Raw genomic sequence first — 25943 nt, 5'->3', positions numbered from 1 at the left:
AAAAAACTACATTTTTCGTATCCAAAATTTACGTTTAACTACAGTTTCTACCCAAATTATAGAGTCGACGGACAATAACCAAAATTGTATCGGAAGCCGGCCTGAAACCTCCGTTGACTGATGTAATGAGATTTCCCGGCGTACTTTTTTTGGCGGAGTTATAGCCCTTCGGTCTGAGGGTGTCCGCCGGATCCAAAATCGTGAAAAAAACTCCGGTCCGAGACCTTAAGTGAAGGCTGAAGTGCTCTGATATATATGGCCCCCTTAATGCCTGATGAAGGCGACACTGGCTCAGCGAGTCGCTGAAAATTTGACTAGTGGCGTCGGGTGGTGTAGTGGTTAGAGCAATTGACTATGAAGCGGGGAGACCCGGGTTCGATTCCGAGTCGTACCCGGTACATGTCTGAACATGCGCCCCGACGTAGTGCCCTTGGGAAAGGCACTTTACACGAATTTCCTCACTCCACCCAGGTGTGAATGGGTACCTAACTTTGGTTGGGGAAAGTCGTATTGAGGTCACCTTGTGGCGCCGAATGGCAGCCGCACAGACCCTTGGGACAGTTCCACAAGAAATAATTGTGGAACAAATATGTGTATCATGTGTATTATTTGATTGTTGTAATTGTTGTGATTTGCATTCATTATTATGTGATACCCTGCATCATTTCAGCCGTATAAAGGCTGCGACTGCACGGGTACTGTTTGGACAATAAAACCATTCTTTTTGAAATTTGATCCCTGTAAATTGTGTGTTGGAATAAAGTTTAACGTTTTACTATGATTACTACCAACACAGGTGAACTTTCATGGCAACGCAAAGTAGTTCCACGGATCCTCAGACGAAACAATGTATTATGGGTACAATGACAAACAATAATACTTATCAAAATGTTATGAAATACAAAATAAGAAAAATGCTATGTTGACAAACGAAAATTAAGACATCGTGCTCAAATAAAATAAACAATCATATGTATAAAACGAAAACTTAATGATACAGTAGAAATTATATAAATAATTAAAATGCAAAAATAGAAGGGATACTAGATGATATGACACCAAGTGAGTGACAGTACGATAGAAATCACATTATAATATCTGGACAGTAGAACAAAGATACGGTAGAAGTAGAAAAATCAATTTTAACAAGGACGGGAGGCGGTATAGACTTTCTGGTACTTCTTTCGAATCACCGATATCACGTGGTGAAAAAGTTCTTACTTTATTCTACTTTACAGGGAGAACTGAAGAAGGAATTCGCTGAGAACACTCTGCCGACATTTCTGAAGAATGTGGAAAAGTTGGCAAACCCCAGTGGCTACTTCATCGGAGACTCGGTACGTCTGACGGTCTGATAATAGTTGATAGATGATAGAGAAATGTAGTCTCCACCAGACTTCTTTTGCGGGGTGAATCGTAGAAATCGGCCTAAAAAGGGTATTAATTGGCCAGAGAAGGTAGCCGGCAAGAGAAGCTCCATTTCCCCGCCAAGGAACAACGTATTTTCATAATTTTTGGTAGGTAGGTACCTGAGAGAGAGATGTACATAATTCAATGCAAATTATGCAAATGAGGACTTAATTTGCATAGATTTTATAATGCTATAATTACAGTGATTTACATTATAGTACTTTCATACATGTAATGTATGTAACCTATGGCAGATGGAACATCAACAGATACTAATTATGTGATAATTGCGGGGCAATGGAGCTTCTCTTGCCGGCTATCTTCTCTGGCCAAATAATACCCTTTAAGGCCAATTTCTACGATTTATTCACCCCGCAAAAGAAGTCTGGTGGAGACTAAGAGAATTGCATCTTAGTTGTATAAAACATCGCCTAAGGACTTGATTATATCCCGCTTTGCTGGATTCTGAAAGAAGTTTAGTCCATGTTCTTGTACCATGAAACTTAACCTTTCCCTAGTCTCCACCAGGCTCTTTTGCAGGCTGAATAGATACTAGAATTCGAAGTCAACCTAAAAGAATGTAGCTGGTCAGGGGAGTTGGCTGGCCATAGAGGGTCTAGTTTGCCTGATTTCTACTATTTATTCAGCCCGCAAAGCAGTCTGGTGGAAGCTAACCTAGGCCTCTCCCCCAGTTAAAACACATGTACAGTTTAGGCTTACAGCTTGGTTATGTGTTTAAAGTTAAAACTATATTGGTCCAACACAAAGAGTTCTCTCACCTAGAGCTTTCGACCAGTCACTCTGGTCTTCCTCAGTAGACTGACCCAGTGAGGCTTGTCACGTGGTTTTTTTAAGTGTGACGTCAACTTCACTCTACCGCGACGGGGGCCGACATCGTCTACCAGATACCTTTGTTGACGTCACACTTCAAAGAAGCCACGTGACAAGCCTCACTGGGTCAGTCTACTGAGGAAGACCAGAGTGACAGGTCGAAAGCTTTATACAGAGAACTTTTTGTGTTGGACCGAAAGTTTTAACTTTAAAAACATGTAACTACCAACACAGATGACCTTTCATGATGGCTAGGTTATGTTTTATGACTCCACAGCTGACCTGGCCTGATATTGAGTTCTACTACGTACTGGAGGCTGCGGGTGGTGTGTGTCCAGGCGACCATCTCAAGGACAAGCCCAACCTGACCAAGGTCGTCACCAACGTCATGACCAATCCGGGCATCGCAAAATGGCTGGAAGAGAGGCCTCAGACCACATTTTAAAATGTCCTATCTCTATTTGAGGCTTAAAAAGAAATAGGTATCCAACCGTACCTTCTCCTATACATGTAGGTATATTCAAGACAAATACAGTTGCAGATCGTCACGCCAGCTTAAGTGCCAGGCCTTTAAGTTCTCTGCCACGTCGACAGAATGTCCTGTTTACGTGCAGGAGAGGAGCATGCGCATGACTTTGATTGATTAAAACCCTTGTCCTGCGGAGCACAACAATTGTTGTTCTGCACATACAGTACCATCTATATAGCAAAAGAAATTTTCACCCCATTTTTTCTTACACTCCTCAGCCATGTTAATGTTTAATGATATTTCGTGGCAGTTTATGAGAAATGTCACCTCAAACTTGGACAGACTTCAGGTGTAAGGGATTAGGGTGTTGTTTTGGGCTTGCCTGTGTGTCTAATTAAAACGTCATGTAAGAAGTAATTTGTTTACCTTTACAGCTGGACGTTTCACTGTAACATTAAATCGTCAGACTTCGCAATACAAATTGCGTCAATAACGCTGAACAATGGATTAAGGATAAAAAAACAAGTAAACGAAAATTACGAAATTAAAAGTTACCACTATATCAAAATAACTAGAGTTCCACGATCTTATACCATCGCTAAATGATGTTAATCTTTAAAAGTTATGGATTATTCCCCCTGATTGTGCAAATAGCGTCCTTATCTTTATGAACTATATCAGTTAATCATTATCTCCACCAAAGGACACTCTTATATTAACAAAAAAATGCCATTCTAGCATTTCCCCATAGCTTATGCAAATGAGGTCCTGATTTAAATACATAATGTTTAATGATGTTCACTTTCACTTAAGTTTCAAATATACCACACGTACGAAGTTCCAGGCAGTTTCCGTTATAGAATTATAACATTTTCTTATTAGTTATGTAAAGTCTTCATTTACATAATCTATTTCTGCCTGTGTTTCTCTCATTCTCAATTACCAATGTCACAAGCTTCAATAGTCCTATCATGGAATGCAGCTGATTTATAGAATTTCCTCATAAATTATGCAAATTACATCCATATTTGCGTAATTGTCAAATAATTATGTCAAGCATCACGTAAGACAGGGCTACCTATATGTACATTCAAAAATCATGACAATCCGTCAACCGGTTCTTGAGTTATCTTCTTTTGAATATTTTCAATCAAATGCCCCTGCAGTTCCAGAGCAAGCCGCTATCTAGCTAGGGGACCCAAATTCACGCCACTTCTTACCCATCACAAGAGCTACATAACATCTAAATTTCGTCACCCTAGCATGTTTAGATCATGAGATATAAAAACCGGAAGTTCAGCTGCAGTACCATAACAAGCCGCTAGGGGGCCCAAAATTTAATCATTTGTAGGTCTTATCAAGACCTACCCACCTACTAGCCTGGTTACCAAACCTATTATAGCTCCCGAGTCCTACATCCTCTCCTCTTTGCGGAGAGGAGAGGGTGTATGACTCGGGAGCTATAATAGGTTTGGTAACCAGGCTACCCACCTACCAAATATCATCAAGACAATCCATTTAAACCTTCTCAAGTTATCGTGTTCACAGAGACACACAGACACATACATGATACACGAACGCCCCTGTAAACATAACCTTCTTGGCGAAGGTAACTACCGTAAATTCCCGAATTAAGTGCGCACTTTTTAAAGTGGGGTCGGGGTGCATACTTAATTTGAAGTTTTCTTCCGACAAATCCGACGACGACCCAGGAATATGATGGAACACCGGCACGGGGAGCTTGGAACGACATCGATTCGATTAGCATGTTTAGATATGACTATTGACGAGAGGAGTTAAACTTCAATAAATGCACAAATATATATATTCCGACTATCGTCGATATTGACTTCAAGTTGCGGTTAAAGGAGAGGTCAAGTCACGCACGGTAAGAAAATGTAGGTCACTAGCAATGACGCCTGGCGCTCCGTCATGCCGACGGGATCGTTCCCCAGCCAGGTGCTAACTGTGCCTCACGGGAAAAGCATGCAGACCCTCTCACACAAGAAGTAAGGCAATCTGGCGTTCGACTACGCCATACGAAGAATTATTCAAGAACGCTGAACGATGACAACACGACCAATTACGCTTCCCGTCAACGCTATTATGAAACTGTTCTCCAACCCAAGGTCACCAGAATTTTCGAACGAACCGCCGAACCGATCTGACGCGAGTAAGACCCTGTTCATACCAGACTTAGACCCTGTTCATACCAGACTTACATTTAGCGGTTTCAACCGGTTTTTCAAAAACCCGGCTAAAACCCTTAGCGTTCATACCAGACTTTTGATAACCGGTTTTGAAAAATCCTGTCCGGTGAATATCCAATTAATCGGCCATGACTGCAGTTTGAATAACCGTTCCTCCCGCTCTTCTGATTGTTGTCCTTGGCCTTCTTACTTGTATGCCGTCTTCAGTTTTTTTTTTTTTACCTTACTGCGGCACTGATCCTTTATCTTCAAGAAATCAGCCTCCTCCANCTAGCATGTTTAGATCATGAGATATAAAAACCGGAAGTTCAGCTGCAGTACCATAACAAGCCGCTAGGGGGCCCAAAATTTAATCATTTGTAGGTCTTATCAAGACCTACCCACCTACTAGCCTGGTTACCAAACCTATTATAGCTCCCGAGTCCTACATCCTCTCCTCTTTGCGGAGAGGAGAGGATGTATGACTCGGGAGCTATAATAGGTTTGGTAACCAGGCTACTAACCCACCTACCAAATATCATCAAGACAAGCCATTTAAACCTTCTCAAGTTATCGTGTTCACAGAGACACACAGACACATACATGATACACGAACGCCCCTGTAAACATAACCTTCTTGGCGAAGGTAACTACCGTAAATTCCCGAATTAAGTGCGCACTTTTTAAAGTGGGGGTCGGGGTGCATACTTAATTTGAAGTTTTCTTCCGACAAATCCGACGACGACCCAGGAATATGATGGAACACCGGCACGGGGAGCTTGGAACGACATCGATTCGATTAGCATGTTTAGATATGACTATTGACGAGAGGAGTTAAACTTCAATAAATGCACAAATATATATATTCCGACTATCGTCGATATTGACTTCAAGTTGCGGTTAAAGGAGAGGTCAAGTCACGCACGGTAAGAAAATGTAGGTCACAGGCAATGACGCCTGGCGCTCCGTCATGCCGACGGGATCGTTCCCCAGCCAAGTACTAACTGTGCCTCACAGGAAAAGCATGCAGAGTCCCTCTCACACAAGAAGTAAAACGATCTGGCGTTCGACTACGCCATGCGAAGAATTATTCAAGAACGCTGAACGATGACAACACGACCAATTACGCTTCCCGACATGTACGAAACCGTTCTCCAACTCAAGGAAATTAGCTCACCGGACCCGAGTTAGCCTCCGATGCACAAAAGAGGGCATGCAAGCCCTTTTTCGTAAGGCGCAATCAGGCCATTTTAGACTTCGTAATTCGTAGGCAGCCTCCGCAAAAATCAACGTAATTCGTAATGCTGGACATTTGCCGCAAATCGTAAAGTCGTAATCAGCTCGGAGACTTTAACGTAATTCGTAATCAGCGGCGAAAATTTTGCGTAATTCGTAATCACTACCTCCCCTTGCAGGCCCTCACAAAAGACGACCGCTCCCCCAGGCTAGATCCTGGAGCCGAGGAGCTAGCCTGTCTATTGTCCTGACAACAGCCTGACACCCAGGCTACCTGCCGGAACGAAATCGCCTTTGGGTCGGACGCTGGCTTAGGTCCTATTGTCTACTAAGCGGTAACATCATTGTTATGTTTACCGAAGGAAAACATATTGTTTTCGCTCTCCACTGAACACAAAAGGTCAATGAACTGGGTCAGACAGTCTATCACCATGGTAACTAGTGTTGGTTATATCATAACTGGAGGGATTTACTTCTGTCACGGTATATATGAATATGTTTGAGTAAGAATTAACTGAACAGATTATGCAAAGGTAAACATTATGCCGATTTGCAATTCGCAAATGTTACGTTTCTAGTATTGTATACTAGACCTACCGTATTCCCATACCTGTAAGCTGGCTCCTATGTAAACCTGTGATAGTAATACCTTGTACTACTTGTATTGTAAGCACAGCTATAGTACGGTAGGCTAAATTAGGATAAATTTAGTTCATATATCAGCAATCGGACTTCATGTTATAAGATGTTGAGATAGACACAAGCCCCCTATTTAAAGCTCTACATAATCACGGAAACCAGAATTATCCAGTGGCCTAGTGTAGCGGTGTGGTTGTTAATCTAACGGTTGGTATACTTAAAAGCTGAATATTAAAAAAAAATTATGCATGACCCGATTATCGTTCGGCGCCAAAGTTTTTTCAATAACTTTCTTGTTTTCAATGTCTCAAAAATGACGCCCATTCCAGACCATTACTCCTATCCCCAGCGGAACACATGACACAGCAGTAGTACCGAACCGGTTTGGGGAGCGGAACCTGGGCTTTAAAAATTTCCCGCCACTTGAGTCACGAGGTACACTGCCGCAGTGCGGCAACGCCACTCCTTTACTAGTCAACATGTGTAAATATAAACAAAAACAAAACCGTTCTCGTGTGGCTTGACTGAAGAAACGTGCTGGTAACGCTAGACTAAGCACGGGGAGATTTTTATACTAAAATAATGTTGCGAAACGAGAGGTAACCGTGAAATTGCTTGAATTAACATGAGCTTATGGACCTCATTTACTGGCGAATGAATATTTTGACTCTGCTGCCCCTGGTGAACTGAATCACGGGGTTGGGAGGAATATCCATCCGCGCTTATAACATTAGGATTTTGGTTCAGACAAATTCTGTGCGTATTGGAGCTCCAGTTTTCCTGTGTATTGTGTGTCTACATCTGGTTGAACAGTTTGTACAGAATAGTTGGTGTTCAGATCAAGGCTGCGTGTCATATCTAGAGGGATAACACCAAGGAGGCGAGGAAAAGCGGCTCTAACTGGCGAAGGTTGGTGAGTATGTTCACGTCCGCCATGTTCAATATGTCCACCATCACGTGCTCGCCATTCGGGGGACAAAAATTCAGGCAGAATTCCTTCAATATGACCATATTGTCTCCAATAATATTCCTGTTTCTGTCAGAATAGCAAGTAGGTACGCATGGAGATACTGTCAAGTCGTTTATAGCGTGAAAAAAGCCTGGCATATTGAAGAAACCGGCAATATTTTCTGTTCTCCATACTGTGCTACTTGCAACGCCCTCTTGAGGTTTCTGACCGCAGTCACTGCAATTTTTTGCTACCTTTTATTTCCTATTTAAGCACAGACAACCAAGAATTCCTCACTCAATGACCAACTTGGTGGCTTATAACTCATAAGGCGTGTTGTTGAATATCTACATCTGTTCTAATTTTAATTTTGACGGCATTTTAGCTGCGGCTATGTTTGAATCCCTCCGTGCATGTGAATGATGTGTTATAATTTTATCACCACCCTCGGTTGCTAGGAGAATTTCAATCCCTCTTCTGTTGTCAGTATTTTGTTTATTTACTGTTGTATTTTGTTTATTTGTTTGTGATGGTGCCGTGGAACAGTTAGTGGATACGCGGGGTTCATCTGATGACTTCAGACGGGGTGTCCGAAGGACCGTCTGCAGGCGAGCCGCAACTCCACACGGTAAGGTCGTCAGTTTTTTCCTCAGAAATACCGCTTTTTTAGTCGTCAAGCTAGCAGGAAGGGACTGGTATCTTCTTGTATTCATGCACCATGTGTTGGATGGAAAATCGTGGAAATGTGAGGTAGGTGAGTGTGGAAATATATCAAGAAACCGAACGAAACCAAGAGTGACCTTTGCATACCATGGGGGGGCGCGCCCCCCTCCCTCCCTCTTTAGTAAGGTGACTTGGTGACATGTTCAAATTATGTAGGGCAGTGGCGGCTAAACAGAAAATAATTTGGAGAACGAAGTCGTACTATTATTGCAATTACAGGCACGTTTAGGTTATTCTGGAATTGTTTCAGGTTTCCTGCTTTTACCACAACATTGCCAAAACAACCACAGTATTTGTTGGTGGTACCAATAAAGAGTTAATGCTAGTTGGATGTAAACAAACCCACAGCTATTCTGTGGGATTGAATGAGGTGGCATTTTCTCTTGCTAAATTTTTATTTGCAATGATTTTTTCGCATACTTTCAAGAAATTGACTTTGAACATACTACTTGTCGTACATTGAGAAAGTTTTTTTCTTTTTCTTCATGGCATTTTTTCAGCAGCAATATATAGCTGTGTGATGTCAAACATTCTGCTTACTATGTATATATTACAGATAGTGAGAAATTTATGGTTATTTTTTTTATAAATTTGTATACATATAGTGTCTTCTTGCCTTGCAACGGAGCAATATATAGGATGTTGTTACCCTAAATTTTGAAATTTTATATGGAGGTATTATTTTTGCAGTTTTGGCCACTCCACCTCAAAATTACGATGACACGAGTATGCATATTCATTGTGTTACTACTGTACTACAGAACGTTTCAACCACGAACACATGAAAACTTGTTTCCATGTTCCTCAGTTAAATTCCACTTGGCACATCTTGTCTAAGGGAGGTTTATATTGATCGTGATACTGTAAACCAAATAGAATACTGTTTAGTAGTAAATCATCACCAGTTCATGTCAACAGTTGATTGTGCCACAAAATTATGTGTAGCTGGACTTCAGAGGTACAGGAAAGCTTCAAAGTTTTTTGTCAAATTTTGTTTTGAGTGTGCAATATTCAATTTGCATATGTGGGAGTACTTATTTATAAACCAGGGTCTTGAAACCATATATCAGAGGTTGTGAGCTGGCAGCTTTTTTGATGACGTAATTTTGACGTTGTACAAATTTGCACGTTGAACTGGGTGGACAAATAAGTAGGTGTGGGTACAGGAGGAGGCCTGATAAGGCTGGACCATGTGCTGTCCCTTGTCAAGGGTTTCTATTTTAGAGGCATGTACCAAGCTGGGCATTGAAACAGCTGGGAAGGTTGTAGAGACATGTACATTCCACATGGTCTCCATTCCATTGTTTGTAAGGTCTTGATAGTCTTTCGAGACAGGACTGCCAATGATGATAGATGTTGTGGTGACTCTTGATATCACTGTTGCTTTTGGATTTCATCTGTAGAAATATTGAACTTCCTTTTCCAGTGTTCTAGCCAGCATGCTTCTTTCCATCATTGATGGAATTTTCCTGCCATGACAGACAAAAATTTTGCCCAATCCGTCATCTTTCATAGATAAAGATCGACATGGTAAGATATGGAAGGACGTGTTGTAATGAAACTAAGCTTAGTCTACCAGCAAAATTTGTACATAAGAATGCACGAAATAGCATTTCAGAGGGTCGAGATTTTAGAATTTTCCCGGAGAAACATGTCCTTGCCCCCCATCCCCCACACCGGATTCACGCAACTATACTGCTATGGCTCATACTCCCAGATATTTTATTCACTTATTGTTCATGGTAGCAAAAGTTCACGGTCTGAGAAAAGTGGACATGTTCACAGAAGTATATATTCACGGTGCTGACAGGTTCAGGAAAAAAAGTCCAGGAATTATTTAACTGTAATGATAAGTTCATGGTACAGAAGTGACAGTGAAAACAGTGAATATAACAGTACCGTGAAAAAAATCAGGAATTACAGTATATGAATTATTTTTCTCATATTTCACATTTCCAGCACTGTAATGACAGACACACATTTCCAGTACGTTCCATCATGTATTGGAAATGTTGAAATGTTTGTGGTGGCTTCATGTTAACTGATACTGTACATGTATGTGCACACCAGCCTTTCCATGTTAGCATCATCTGATGTTCTTGTTCAAGGTTTAATAGTAAAACAAGCCAGCACATTGGCAGAACGTACTGTACCTGTGCAAACCCCTAAGGCCTAGGAAAAAAATATTGTTTCCTGTTTCCCGACTGACCCTAGAAAAAACTGCTGACCCTAGCCTTTTTTTGTGTGGACCCCTGCAAGGGACATAAATTTTTCGAGCTGATCGACCTTTTCTTACACCTGAAAGATGAAACATTGTACAATCGATTTGCAGCATTGACATTGAAAATGGAAGTGTCCTCATATAACTTAAGTTTTACAATGCACTTTGTTAGACTGTATTGTATAAGTTGGATCACCAGAGATTGCCAAAGTCTAAAAAAAGCAAGAAAAAAAAAAGATAATCCCTACCTACCGACCCTATTTTTTCAGGACTGAAACAGGAAACACAACATTTTTTTCCTAGGCCTAATATATTGTGCATAGCATTTCAGCAGAACATCTTGTTGAAGGTAGTATTTGTGTAATAAAAAATGACATCCTGTCTATAGTTTTCATATGTTGTGTTGGAAAAGATATTGCATTTCACTTGAAAAATTCATGGTGTCAGGAAAATTGACATATTCATGGAACATAATCATCACGGTAGTGACTGGGGGGGGGGGCAAAAGACAAATGATTTGCTTAACAATAATGGTAAGTTCACACATAGAAATGACCATGAAACTAGTAGAACATCAGGAACAGGTGTAATTGTAATGACAACAAACATAGTAACTAATTAGTAAAGGAAAACCATAGAAAAATTCCAATTTTTTTGTGCAAGCGCAGTACGTTCTGCCAAAGTGCTGCCTGAACCTGTGTTGGGTACATGTACTCTCATGTCCCTAATAAACATACCCCCCGGAATAAACATACCCCCCGGACAAATCGTCAAAGTCTAATAAACATACCCTCCGGAATAAACGTACCCCCCGGAAAATGACCAAATTGACAGGTGAACTGTGTGTCCATGATACTAAAATGTGCTCTTTATTTCAATACCAATATATGGGCAAATCTTTCACTGTTACATTTAATTAGTGAGTATATATCACTTTAATTAATGAGTATATATATATTGTACTTGTTTTGGGGAAATACAAAATCCGTAGGAGAAGCTATTGCATTTTACACTTCTGAAATGCACTTTGCTAAGCCTTCTCCTGCAACTTGAGTTGAAAATCTGACTAACTTAAGAGATAGAAAATCAAGCCCAATTAAGTACAAATATAGGGGTTTAATGAGTATATCTACAACAAAATCCATTTCAACATAATAATTATTTGGTATGGTACATTGTCTAGTCTGGTCAAAGTCTGGATTCTGAAGAAGAAAAACTTCTGAAGAAAAAACTTTTGAGAAAAAAATATTATTCAGCATAAAATTTCGATTGGTTTCCATCTCATTGTTTTTTTAAAATTCGATAATGTTATTGTATCAATTTTAAACGCCCTAAAATTAGCTAAATCGGCGCTTTTACGGTGATTGCGCAATATGGGTGCCCTATGACCTTTGACTTTTTACGGGTCATGCTGCTCAGGCGCTAGGCGCCCTCCCCACGTCGGCCGTCCGTCTTGTGGGCAAATTTCTACTTTTTTAGGGGTTTCGGGACCTAAAAACTAACACCAGAGGGAAAATAAACCACATACGTTTTTTTCATGGTAAATATCGCTAAAATGGACCAGGCATTTTTCTGCCGCGTTGCCGATTTTGACAAGGACTTGCGGCCGCCGTGTGCTAAATACGTCGATTAGCTACTCGCCTTCCCCTTCGGTTTTGTGGGCAAATTTTTTGCTTTTTCAGACGTTTTGGGACTTAAAAATGGACAGCAGGCGAAAAATAAATAATATACATTATATTCATGGGAAATGCCGCTATCATGGACCAAATATTTATCTGTGACGTGTTGCCGAATTTTGCGGCCGCCGGCCACTTGCTGATGGTGCGGTACGTATGGACAATTTTTTTACCCAAAAATTAATAAACGTACCGTCCCTAATAAGAATGTACCGGGTGGACGTTCGGGCCGAAAAAAATAAACGTACCGGTACGTTTAATCGGGACATCAGAGTAGGTAATATAATACATCCTTAAATGTTGAACAATTGAACGTATGTAGGTTCCTTATTATGATGGTCAGACCCAGAACACAGGCCAAACAATGACTTCAAGTTCAACCATTTTTGAGACCTTATAGTTATACCTTAATGAATTATGAAATTTCTTGTCTCATTGATTATGCTTATAAGACAGTATCTAGCATATCTATAATTGAAGGTCTTCTCTACCTAAATACTTTTTATGTTTGAATATCCTATCTATTCGCAGAATTCCATTTCAACAGTTTATTAACAATATTATTACTGGGCATGCAGGCTTTTTTTGTTTGTGCCTTTATAATATAAACTTAACTTCCACATTTACAAATTGTATGCATGATGTTCCCTAGCTGACAGTGACGCATACAAAATTTTATTTACTTAACTAAAGAATGGCTATTTTTGTATATTTGTATGCAAACTAGTCACTTTTGTATCTGTACAGCTGGTATATAGTAACACTAACAGTTCCTTACTTAGCATAACACACATGGCGAGTTTCACTCTATGATAATTTGTCTAGGAAAAAATGAGTTTTGAATACCCCAGTCCTTGGTTAAAAGCTCCGGTACTTGAAGGCATGACTATTTCTTTTCTTCGAGGTGGTATTAGGTACTTGGTAGTTGGTACATCGACCTGTTTATTAGTCATAAGTTTGCATAATTTGCATCTGTACAACTTCTGCTTGCCCTGAATGTCATGTTCCATGCCCTGGCCTGTCCGTTTTTTGAGATGTGTATTACTGTTGAACTGAACAAACTATCACTTCTTGTTTGTCTTTAGTCACTGAAATGCGTGGGAGACCTGATATGATGTTACTTTGAAATTTGTAATGGTTTGGTCACATCAATTTTATGTCTAACTTAAGTTCTCAGATTTTCTTCTTTTAATGATTGTTTTATTTGAAAAAAAATCCACTAAACAAAAAAAAAAAATTGAATTGTTGTTGCTGTTGGCTTGGCTTCCTTATCAAAGATTTGTAAACAATAGAATTATCACACTACTAGTACTAGTAATACTAATCCACACGTCATGGTTGAAACTATTTTGTAGATGTAGACGTATCACATACTCTCATATCCCGAATAAACATACCCCCCGGAATAAACATACCCCCCGGAGAAATCTTCAAAGTCTAATAAACATACCCTCCGGAATAAACGTACCCCCCGGAAAATGACCAAATTGACGGGTGAACGGTACTAAAATGTGCTCTTTATTTCAATACCAAATCTTTCACTGTTACTTTTGATTAGGAATATAAATATACTGTACTAGTACTTGTTGTTGGGAAATACAACATCATTTCAATGTAATAAAAGAAACATGAGGCTGTATATGTAATACTATACCTCAACAAACAGTGTCAACATTACAGCCATATTACACCACTAGCAATAGGGGTGAGTACCTGTTCGGCTCTTTCAGGTCCAGGTCCAGAGGATCAGGTCCAGGTCCGGACCTGTACCTGTACCTGATTCTGAATACCGGAGTATCAGTACCAAATTTTTTTTTGCTAAATGATCATTGCTAAATACAATATAATTATAAGTAACCACTACAATAATTTTCATTTTATTTTCTTTTTTTTCTTTTTATTTATTTTTTATTTATTTTTATTTTATTTTTTATTCTATTTTATTTTATTTCATTTAATTTTATTCTCACTTTTTTTATCCGTTCTATGCATTATCAAACTTCACCTCTACTCCTAGAGCTCCATACTCATGATACTATAACGTTAACTTCAGACCGAATATATTAAACATTTTAATTCGCCCCCTCTAGCGGTTTGGGCCAAATTGCAGCTTTAAAAAAAAATCCAAGATGGCGCCGGCATATCGGCGCGGCTCGGCGATTGCCGGTTTCCTTGTATTTTCCTTGGTATTTTACGCGATTCAAGCAAAGAAAACAAGTTGACAACAAGAACAAAAGAGAAATACAGCACTGGGAACGTAATGGTCCGTTTTGTTGGGCGGTAATTTCTCATTTCGAGTGAATATTTACGTGCGTCACAGTGTGACTACTGGTGACTCGATCCGAACCAAACACGGCCTGTAAACTTGTTCTTCGTGATTTCTAGATAACTATCGGTAACAAAGACATGGGAAAATATTGTTGCAAAACGAGAGAGACGGAAACTAAGGTAAATTTCTTTTATTTTAAGGCTTAAAATAAAATTATATCGATAGTGACAATTTTTTTCCAAAACCGATTTTCCAAAAATTTATAAACGTACCGTCCCTAATAAGAACGTACCGGGTGGACGTTCGGGCCGAAAAAAATAAACGTACCGGTACGTTTAATCAGGACATGAGAGTATATCCTAATAATTAGTCTCCCGCACAAAATCATATGCATCAAGTTCTAACATGAAGCTGTTAGGGGGCCTGAATTTATATTTGTCATACCTGGGTCGCAATGATATTTGATACAGGTGTTCCGGCCCATGTGAATACTTGAAATGCGGTCGGGCCGGTACATTGGGTGATACCGAATACATACACTGTGCACGTGTAGTATTCTATATGTATTAATGCACCACTTGGCTTGGAATTCATTTTTGGAAAAACATGTAGGTGCACTGGTGAACAGAAAATTGTTTGGGTGCACTTATTATTTAGTGTGTACAAGGCCACACCAATTTAATTTCTTGGTTAACGGATTCGCCGCTTCATTTTTTTCTGATTTGCAAATAAAAATAAAAATTCAGAATCAACTGCAAAATGCTCATATTTTGCCCTGAACAGTTGAAAACAATCCTTTTCTTCCTAGTTGTTACAGTTATTCCATCTTTCAATGTTGTGCTACCATTAAAAGTTCAAAATTCATTGTTTAAATTTTGAACCAGCCTGGTGTGTTGACTTCATGGCTCCTATTGTACCATTTTGTGCCATAATTGGATGCCTAGGCCTGCTTTTATTTTTTTTTTTTGCCCACCGGCTCCATTATTTTTCTAGAAAAATCCGTTAACCAAGAAATTAAATTGGTGTGGCCTAAAAGTAAAATAAATGAAATGTGTATTAATTTATATCAATCAAAGTTATGGAGTTTTCAAAAAAATTCTGATTTCAAATTCTAACTTCAAAATCTGCAACAAATATTATCACAAAGACTTAATTATTTTTCTGAATCTTAGATGTCAAGAATATGCCATATACTGTACTACTATTCATTTAATGTATCTACAGTAACTTATGAAAACATTGAGGTGCCTGTACACTCCCCCCCAAAAATTGGGTGCATCCAGTATTTTGAGCCCTGCCACTGGTCCAGTATTATAATGATTTCAACATTATTGGTAATCAAACTCCTTATTTAAAAAAAAGTCTCATAAATCGTTAGAACCCTAGCAGGGTACAATGGTACTGCAGGAAAATGCCTACTATACACTGTAATGACTGTTGTATGCCAAGTTCATATCAAAATTGAATCCATAACACTTAAGTGAGGTCAGCCACTTAATTAGTTGGAATACCTTAATAAAGGGTTAATGCACTGCCCCGAGTTGTATATGGTGTCATAACTGCATGAGCAGCTGCCATAACCACCGAATAAACCACCGTGTGAGCGAAGCGAACGAGGTGGTTTATGAGGTGGTTATGGCAGCTGCCCATGCAGTTATGACACCATATACAACGAGGAAAAGGCAGTGCATTAAAATTATTATCATATAGCCTATCCAAACTGTCAATCAACACAATTCCTGTTTGAAATACAACAGCTTTAATATATATACATACATAAAAATACATTCGAATATATTAATTATACGCTTTAAAACAAATATGGATAATTTCATTTAATGCAAATTGTAGTTTAAATGAAGCTAAACAAAAAAGTTTATTGGACAGAAAAAANTATTCATTTAATGTATCTACAGTAACTTTGAGGTGCCCGTACACCTACCCCCCCCCCAAAAAAAAATTGGGTGCATCCAGTATTTTGAGCCCTGCCACTGGCCCAGTATTATAATGATTTCAACATTATTGGTAATCAAACTCCTTATTTAAAAAAAAGTCTCATAAATCGTTAGAACCCTAGCAGGGTACAATGGTACTGCAGGAAAATGCCTACTATACACTGTAATGACTGTTGTATGCCAAGTTCATATCAAAATTGAATCCATAACACTTAAGTGAGGTCAGCCACTTAATTAGTTGGAATACCTTAATATATAATAATGACACTTTTTTCTGTTAACCAAAAAATATAGGGAAAACAGGGCTCGAAATACTGGGTGCATGTGCACCTTTAATATAGTCAAGTTAGTGCACCAAAATTTGGAGCTGTGCACCCAATTTTTTCCCTGTCACCCAAATATTTTTGTAGGTTTTTATACATATTAAATGTATAATAGATTACAGTATATTCTTGTTATTTAAGTGTCAGAAAAATAATAAAATATTTGATGTAGTACAGTACTTGTTTAAGATTTTGAAGTTAGCTTCCATTTCTGATTCAAGCTTAGAATAGGAGCAGTAAGATCTGTAATTAGTTTCTGTTTTATATCGTGCACCCAGAAAATTTTTCTGCACCTAATTTTCTCGGTTGGGTGCACCAGTGCACCTATTCCAAAAAATGAATTTCGAGCCCTGGAAAATGTTAGTATAAAGGTACACTGCTGGCATTCATCTTATATGTACACTTAAATCAATGCCGTTCAGATCTCTTGCATACATTATGTAAGAAAAATTAACTAAAACAATTTGACTAAAGATGTGGCACATTATAGTAGTGCCAGGTGATGTTGGTTCTTTTGTTCTACCATTTTTCCTGAAGAAATCTGAGAACGTTAGAAATAAAATTGGTATGAGCTAAAGAAGGTGTGAAAATGATAATCCTGTTCCACAGTGTGCTGATTACCAAGGTTGTTTGTATTTTGAATTCCTAGCATATGTTCCAGTGACCCAGTTTTTACCTCAGGAGTGTAGCATGAAGCAGATGGTTGGTCCTTGGACCCGAGTCAACCACGTCTTGGTTGGACTGGCCTATTTCTTTGCATGAGGAAATGAATTTCCATATATGGAGGTGTCTGTTTGTCCACACTATTAATAGTGAGGCCAGGATTGGGATTCCCTTTTGCTGGTTGGGCATAGCTTCAGTGTCCAGGGGGTGGTGGCTCTCTCAGGCCTACTGTTCTCCCAAAAAGTACCTGCTTTTTAACATCAAAGGTGTGTTTTATATATTATATACTTGATGGAAAATTTCTGGCTACATATATCTTGATAACACAAATATTGGTAGAGAAGCTATTATAGTTCCTGAAATGCCTACCAATCTATATTCTGTAGGGGTCTGTACCCATGCATTATGGAGGGTTTTAATGGGTTGGATTTTATGCCTGTGTGATTGTGAAAATTGTCTTGGCTTATTGTCTGTTTTTTTTTTTCTGTTTGAACATACAAAAAAGGAATCTATAGTGATGACATTTTAGGTTGTTTTATGTATGAATTAATTCTATGTTGTTGGTTATTGGTCCAGTGTTACGAGTGAATTAGATACCTCTGAAATTATCAGGATGTCTTTGAATTTACCATTTTTGCTCTCATTGACTTCAATATCTAGATCTAGTGACATAGTGTTATCAAACAATGAAAAATGGCCTTTTAATTTTATTGGGTGGTTTTGGTTGGTGTGTTTGTGTGTGTGTTTGCGTGTGTGTTTGCGCACATGAGTGTGTGTCGACGTGTGTGTGTCTGTGTTTCTGCATACTTGAGGTCAGCATATTTTAAGAAGTCCTTTTCAGATTGTTATGATATATTTTGGTATGTAAGTAGGTCAAGGTCAAATGTGGGCCTCCTGGTGCCTAACCTTGGTACTGCAGCAAAATGGCATTGTGACATTTTTAATGAAGTATGCAAAAGAGGTAGCATTTTGCATAATTGATATCCTACAACAGGGCTTGAAATACCCATGTGCAATGTGCAAAATGCACATGATTTTCAAGATTTGCACTTTGCAATATTTTGAATGTGCAATTTGGCACCCAGAGCAGGAGGGGGAGGGGGGCCTTGCAGGCAAAGAAGCAAAAATTAACCATACTTTTATTTTTATAAGCACGATAAGGCCACACCAATTTAATTTGTTGGTTCTCGGATTCACCTCTTCATTTTTTTCTGATTTGCAAAAAGAAAAAAAAAAAGGTTAGGTTCTCAATCAACCCCAAAAATACTCATAATTTTGTCCCCAACAGTTGAGGAAAGTCCTTCTCTTTCTAGTTCCTACAGTTTTTTCCATCTATCCATGCAGTAGTTTGATTAAAAGTTCATTGTTTAAATATTAACCCAGGCTTTTGTGTTGACTTCATGGCTCCTAATGATGTAATTTTCACCTTAACTAGGCGCAGAATCAGTTCCATAACAGCCTTCATTTCCATAACAACCTGCATTTCCATAACAAGCTGCAAGGGGGTCACTTATTTTCTGTTCCAAGGGCTCAATCGTGACCCAAGCATGTCCAGATCACAAGAAATCAAAACTGGAAGTTGTTTTAGTACCAAGGAAAGCCTCTAGGGGACCCAGAATCTAAATCGTTTCTTCCTCTCTCCAAACCCTACCCACATGCCAAATATGATTGATTCATCATTGACTTCTTGAGTTATGCTGTTGACACACAGACATACACACGCCCACAAAAACATATTTCTTCTTATCAAAGGTAAATGATCCAGGTAATTGCAACTAAGTCACGTACTGAAGACAATACTATTTGGGTCAGATCAATATAATAATGACAGCCAGCTAACATACATGTATATGATTGTGCAGACAACTCTTGGGTTGATCTGGAAAATTATTTTTCCAATGTGTTTCTGGACACATGTTTGTCAATTTAGTTTGCTTTTGGCTCTGGTGACCAACCCAATTTAAATCCATTCTTATTATCTTAAGGCCACACCAATTTAATTTGTTGGTTCTCGGATTCGCCTCTTCGTTTTTTTCTGATTTGCAAAAAAAAAAAATTTGATTCTGGTCCTGAATCAACTGAAAAATGCTCATATTTTGCCCCCAACAGTTGAGGAAAGTCCTTTTCTTCCTAGTTGTTATACAGTTTTCCCATCTATCAATGCAGTGGTTTGATTAAAAGTTCAAAATTCAATGTTTAAATTTTAACCCAGCCTTTTGTGTTGACTTCATGGCTCATTCCGTAGCATTTAAGCCTATAATAGGATGCCTAGACCTGTTTTTATTTTTATTTTTTTTCGCCCTGTCGCTTCATATTTTTTCTGAAAAAATCCGAGAACCAACAAATTAAATTGGTGTGGCCTAAGACTCAAAAATAGTGCCCTTAGAAAATAGATGATTTTATGAAATCTAGGTGTGATCTTGACAATAGTGTTTGTAATGTGTGAGTGGATGCTTGGGTGCTCATCAATTTTAAACCATGACAGCTAAATCGATGCATACTTCTAGTTCTAAAGTCTAAGTGGTGCAGGTCAAATTTGTCTGGTGCAGGTATGCAGAGAAAAGAATCTTGAGCATTGAATGTTTCTTTTTCTTGTTAATCTGTCATGAGATTTTTGGCATTTGGTTGATTTTGTATTGGTAAGAATGTAGTTTATTAGTCCCCCTTTATAAAGGATCTATTCTCATGATACAGGAATGGTCTTTAAACATGCTACATGTATTTGAACAAAAGATCTTATAAGTGCTATCTACTGCTCATAAACTACAGGGCTTGAAATTCATTTTTGGGAATAGGTGTCACTGATACACCCAATATACAAAATTGGGTGCACAAAAAATTTATGGGTTCACCAAATAAGGTAATCTATGTTTAAAATAAAGTACTACAACCAAGATGTTATTATTTGTCTCACACTTAGGAGTTAAGAATACCGTTTACTAGTACTATACATTTTTTGGTATCTTAACATTATGTAAACCTACAAAAATATTTGGGTGCACCCACGAAAAAAAATTGGGTGCACAGGTCCAATTTTGGGTGCACCAAGGTGCACATTCACCCAGTATTTTGAGCCCTGAACTATGTAAATAAGATAAAAAAATAAGCATGCTCCAACCTGCTCAAGTGTTTTCTACATTGTCTTTATGATTTTACCAGGTGGTCAAAGAGTTTGAGCTTGTAGATTTTTGTGAAGGGGGAGTAACTGTTAATTAGACTAAGCCTTCCTCTGTGTATGTACCAGGGAACACCAACACAGAAGGGACCGCTGGCACTGAATCCCAACGCCAAGGCCTGGCAGAGTCCCATCACGTCCTCCACACCAGACTCAGGCATCGGCAGTAACGAGGCATGGCAGGACTCCAGCGAACATGCCTCCACACCGCAGCTGGACACATCTATTGATGGACCAACTGGAGAAGGTTGGTTATTTGCTTCCCATAAGGCCATCTTGATTTGATTATATGGATGACATCCTCTGGGAACCCCAAAACTGATGCGAGCGTGCGAATAAAAAAAAAGTTTGATATAAAACATCTGATGTTTTGGACTTAAGGTGATCTGTCCCACGGTCGAGCTGGTACCTCTGGCGATTCAGAATACATATAGAATACAACACGGGGTATTCCGTATCGCCCGAGGTATCGGCCCGACCGCGGGTCAGATCGCCCGCAGGCCGGAGGGCGATCCGACTCGTGGGAGGGCCGGGACCGAGGGCGATGCGGAATACACCGTGTTGTATTTTATTTATGTCATACCCACCCAAGAAAACGCGCCTTTTGATGCAAGATGAGCCAAAAGTTGGTGCCCCTAAACCCTCAAATGCAACATCAGTTCCAACGTCCGGATTCTATATTCGAATTTTCTAAAGGGGCACACGCAGTTAGGGCGAAACGTGTTCGAATCGTTTTATGGAAGCCATGGAAGCGTACGATAACGGGTTCCGGACCGGGCTGTACCGTAAAGTACGGCCCGGTCCGGAACCCGTTATCGAACGTTATCGCGGCCCGGGTATGATATAAACTGTGTTACATTCTATATGTACTACAATAACTGAAGTGCTGTGTACCGGTTCCCTGGACCGAATCCGGACTTGTAAAAATGTTTAGGTTCAAGTAAAAAAAGGCACTAAAAGGCAAGAACCGATTCCGGACTTATAAAAAAAAACCCATGTCACATACCACTTTTCGTTCCAAACCACCTAAAAACGTCCATACATTGCAAAATCTGTGCTCCTAAATGAAGAAAACATTGCCATCGGGCATCGTCAAGTCTCTGCCTCCATCAGTCCATGTCATGTGGTCACAGTTTTGCCCAGACATTGCAAGGTTGCCAACATGCAATTTTGTACATGCCATGGGTTTAGGTCTGGACTTACGAGTCCGGTACTGAACCTAAACATCTGGACTTGAATCCAGACCTGAACCTAAATGTGGGTTTAGGTACAAAGTACTATTGATGACTGATACAGTGATAGTACATGTACATATCCCTGTGTTGCAGACATCTTCCCCTTGAATGGGGACATCAGTGAGATGCAGCCCGGTGCCATGTTCCCTTCCTCTCCCAACCCAGCCAAGATAAAGGACCTGCCGGACGGCGCGGCCTCCCCCAGCGGAGTCAGCTCCCCCCCTGGGAGTGTCAGCTCACCCCCCAGTAGTGAATATGCCTTCCCTACATCCTCCTCAGCAGGACCTACTGCTGCAGGTCAGTTCAAAAACTTTTACATATTTTCTCACAAGCTGATTTTTTTTTCTCGTAAGGCCACACCAATTTAATTTGTTGTTTCTCCGATTCGCCCTGTCAATTCTTTTCTGATTTGCTAAAAAAAACTTAGGTTCTAAATCAACTGCAAAATGCACAATGAAAGACATACTTTGGCCCCAATGGTTTAAGAATTGCCTTTTCTTCCTAGTTGTTAAAGTTTTTCAATGTACTAGTAACAATGCAACTTTGTTTCATTAAAAGTGTATTGTTTTAATCATAAACAGCCTGATATGTTCACTTCATGGCTCATATTGTAACATGTCCGGCTATCATGGGATGCCTTGAGCTTTTTTTTTTTCATTTCACCCTGTCGCTTCATATTTTTTCTTAAATAATTCGAGAAACAACAAATCAAATTGGTGTGGCGTAATATCAATTTTGTTTCATGTACTGTACTATCAAGTTATCCGAGTTACGCAGAAAATATGGTAATATCACTTAACACACTGAACTTAACACCCTTAGGAAGGTCCAGGGGGTATGTTCCCCCAGAAAATTGTGAAATCTTGACGCACTGAAACCTTTTTTCCTGCAGTTTGCAGGGCAAGTTTTGCTGGTAGATTTTTTTTAAGCTGAGTTGAATGACATCTTTTTACAAGGGCAAAAATTTCCTGGCATATTTTTGGCGATGCCTCAGGAGCAGAGCCTTATGTCACTGCTTGTGTGTGCTCATGCCTATAGTTAACTTTTTTTTTGAAAACTTTATTCACACAACAACATCATAACAATACATTGCAAATGAACTAACAGTTGGTTTCATATTCGTGAGCACAAAACTGCTTACGATTTTCCTGAAGTTTTCGGTTTACAAAAACATGTAGTATACATTGTTTACAACATGGTACGCAACGTTTAAATTAAGCCTCTCACGGAACATTCATTTTCATATAATATCCGTATACTACCCTTGTATTCACCATATTTATACTTACAAATTGAGAATTTGCCAAGTAGTATCAGTACATTAATATAGTGATATTTTACAATGTCGTGAAGTTTGTAGCCGAGGATAACATCCTGTACAGACAGCAATAATGTGTTTCCGTATTTGATACAATAAAGCTTTTCTACTTCTGACCAAATGGGTTTTACAATGTCACAATAATAAAAAAATGTTCAACATAGTCCACAGAGTTACAAAACAAGCATTTGTCATTCTCTGAAATACCTTGTTTATGTAATTTAACTCTGGTCGGATATACATTATGTAACACTTTCCACTGTAGTGAACGAATTCTTGGTTCCTTTATAACAAGAAATAACGATTTCCATATTGTCTTCCAGGGTGTGGATTGAAAATCCATCCCCTGTAAATGCTTTTCCCAGAAACTTTGGCCCGTAGGCGTGACTGCTTTCCGAAAAAGAAGAATATTTTTGAAAAAAGAATTAGTCTGTATACAAACATCTTTTCCCTGTAGTCTTATACTTAGGCACTTCACTTTCTATGTGAAGAGTACTTCTCCATTTGGGAGGAATAGCATTAAATAGGGCATTGTATTGAAACAATAAACATGGATAATCTCCAACAATATTTTTCAGCTCCCTTAATGCCATAAAGTGTCCTTGTTTATCTACAATATCATTAATGTACATAATATCTTTTTTGACCCAACTACTGAAATATAACATTTTACCTTTATATGTGATACAGTTGTTGTTCCAAAGAGGTTGCCATGGTACATTTTCACCAGTTATAGCATCTATCAATTCGGGTGCCTTTAAATCATACCAGATTTGTATCAATTTCTGGTAGAAAACAGGTAAGGACTGCATACAGTAGCTAGGTTGAATATGCTGAACACTGCAGTTACATCTAAAGATAAAAAGGTTAGAACCAAATCTATGTAAGTAACTTAACTGAATCTTCTTCCAAGTAGGTAAGTATGCACTACATTGGTATGATAGCTTTTTTATCCATTTCAACATAAACGTTTTATGCATAATTTTTATGTCAGGCATTTTCAACCCACCTGCCGTATAATCCTGAATTATTACGTTTAACTCGATCCTTCTTCCACAAAAATCTGTAGAACATGAGATTAACATCATTTAAGAACTTGTCAGGTGGTACTAGTACACTTAACAAGAAAGAAAGTTGTGAAGCGATTAAACTCTTAAGTATTAATATTTTACCCAACAAACTTAAGTTTCGAGGGGCCCAGGAAGAAAGAAGTTTTTTTCATTTTAAGAATTTTCCTATTCCAATTGGCTTCAATATTTGAGGCACACACAGAATGTGAAAAACTAACACCTAAACATTTTACCGTATCAGTCCATATAAGGCCACCAACATGTTCATTACAATTTCTAAAGGAGCCGAGCCACATAGCTTCGGTTTTCCCCCTATTAAGAACTAATCCAGAAAAGGACGAAAAATCATTGATAATATCAAGACTGGCTGAAATGGAAATTTTGTCCCCAAGAGTTAACGTTGTATCATCAGCGTATTGAAAAATACGAGATTCCACTTCAAATGCCTATAGTAACTGTTGTGTGTACAGGTGAAGGTGAGGAGAGCCAGGCTGCAGGAACCATGAGTCAAGAGGAGCTCAAGAAAGTTCTGAAGTATCAGCTGGAATACTACTTCTCAAGGTACGTTTATTATTAACCAGAAATCACAGGTATCATCCAGGCCTCCAAATTAACTTTGCTTCCTATTGTCCCAGCACTGTCCCAAAAATAAATTTCAACTGTCCCGAAGTGAGGATGAACTGTCCCAACCGTTTTTTGAAGTAAACTTTTACTCAGGCGCACTATAATTTCAGTGTAAAGAGGAAATTGGGCTCAAAGAAGGGCTCACATTCTGGTGTTCTGGTTATTTTTCTATTGTCCCAAAAAATGTCCAACAGTGTCTTTTTAGTTGTCCCAGCTTAAAGTTTAGTGGTCAGTGGCCATTGGACCACCTTTAATTTCGAGCCCTGTCATCTATCTAGTAGATAACAGTAGGAATCAGCACTCTGTATAAAGAGGAACTCAACTGTTTTCAAATACATTCATACAAATACACTACATGTATTTGTATGAATCCAAATAGTCAATTTTCAGCAATGTGGCTGTGAGTTTGGACTAGAACAATCATTCAAATCCAAAAATAGTGCCGTCAGAAATGTTGGCAAGTCTTGAAGTGATCTTGAAAATATTGTTTGTGTGTGGGGGGGACAGTTTAGTTGCCCCGACGGCAGGACAGACTGCTATGGGACCGGTGAGGTGAGGTGAGGTGAGGTGGGGGGGAGGGGGGCAGAGGCCTTAGTAACTTTTAAGTTATAAGTTACCCACTAGCTTTAGGCCACAAATTGACCTGGATCTTAAGCAATTATCCCATTGGAACTACAGCTGTGTTCTGTACTGCAAAAATTGATAAGGTACAGGCCCTAAAATACCTAATCATTAAGTACCTTTACTGTACTTATACTAATTATTCTGCTTATCTGTAGCCTAAAATTAGTAAATATCTGGTCCCCCATGGGTTCCAGAGACAGGACAGTGTGTTTGTTTGAGAGACTGGAGCCTAGGAAAAAAATGGTGTGTTTCCAGTTTCAGTCCTGAAAAAAATAGGGTTAGGAGGTAGGGATTATCTTTCTTTTGTGTTTCTTTTTTTAAACTTAGTTGATCCAACTAATATA

At 39.0% G+C, this 25943-nt stretch overlaps 2 protein-coding genes across 4 annotated transcripts in view; both read left to right on the top strand.

Annotated features, from left to right (window-relative positions):
• Positions 1–1238: 1238 nt before the first annotated feature.
• On the top strand, positions 1239–2957 carry LOC109478864 (probable glutathione S-transferase 5; the record flags this gene model as incomplete). Its single annotated transcript, XM_019780675.1, has 2 exons — positions 1239–1337; positions 2519–2957. Coding segments are annotated over 2 exons (267 nt in total), but the record flags the coding sequence as incomplete, so codon positions are not given.
• Positions 2958–7458: 4501 nt separating this feature from the next.
• Positions 7459–25943, top strand: part of LOC109478865 (la-related protein 4-like) — a 33342-nt gene continuing 14857 nt past the window's right edge. For 2 of the 3 annotated variants that reach the window (XM_019780679.1, XM_019780677.1), the window contains exons 1-5: positions 7459–7687; positions 8270–8351; positions 20798–20975; positions 22057–22260; positions 24822–24912. In XM_019780679.1, coding sequence (XP_019636238.1) covers positions 8295–8351; positions 20798–20975; positions 22057–22260; positions 24822–24912 — 530 coding nt within the window. In that variant the 5' untranslated portion in view covers positions 7459–7687; positions 8270–8294. The remainder of the gene's footprint in view (positions 7688–8269; positions 8352–20797; positions 20976–22056; positions 22261–24821; positions 24913–25943) is intronic. The other variant, XM_019780678.1, reaches the window with a different exon arrangement.

The sequence above is a fragment of the Branchiostoma belcheri genome, unplaced genomic scaffold, assembly GCF_001625305.1.
Source record: "Branchiostoma belcheri isolate BF01 breed outbred unplaced genomic scaffold, Haploidv18h27 scaffold451, whole genome shotgun sequence".
Taxonomy (NCBI): Eukaryota; Metazoa; Chordata; class Leptocardii; order Amphioxiformes; family Branchiostomatidae; genus Branchiostoma; species Branchiostoma belcheri.
Note: the sequence above shows the minus strand (reverse complement) of the source record. Positions and strands in the feature narration are given on the sequence as shown.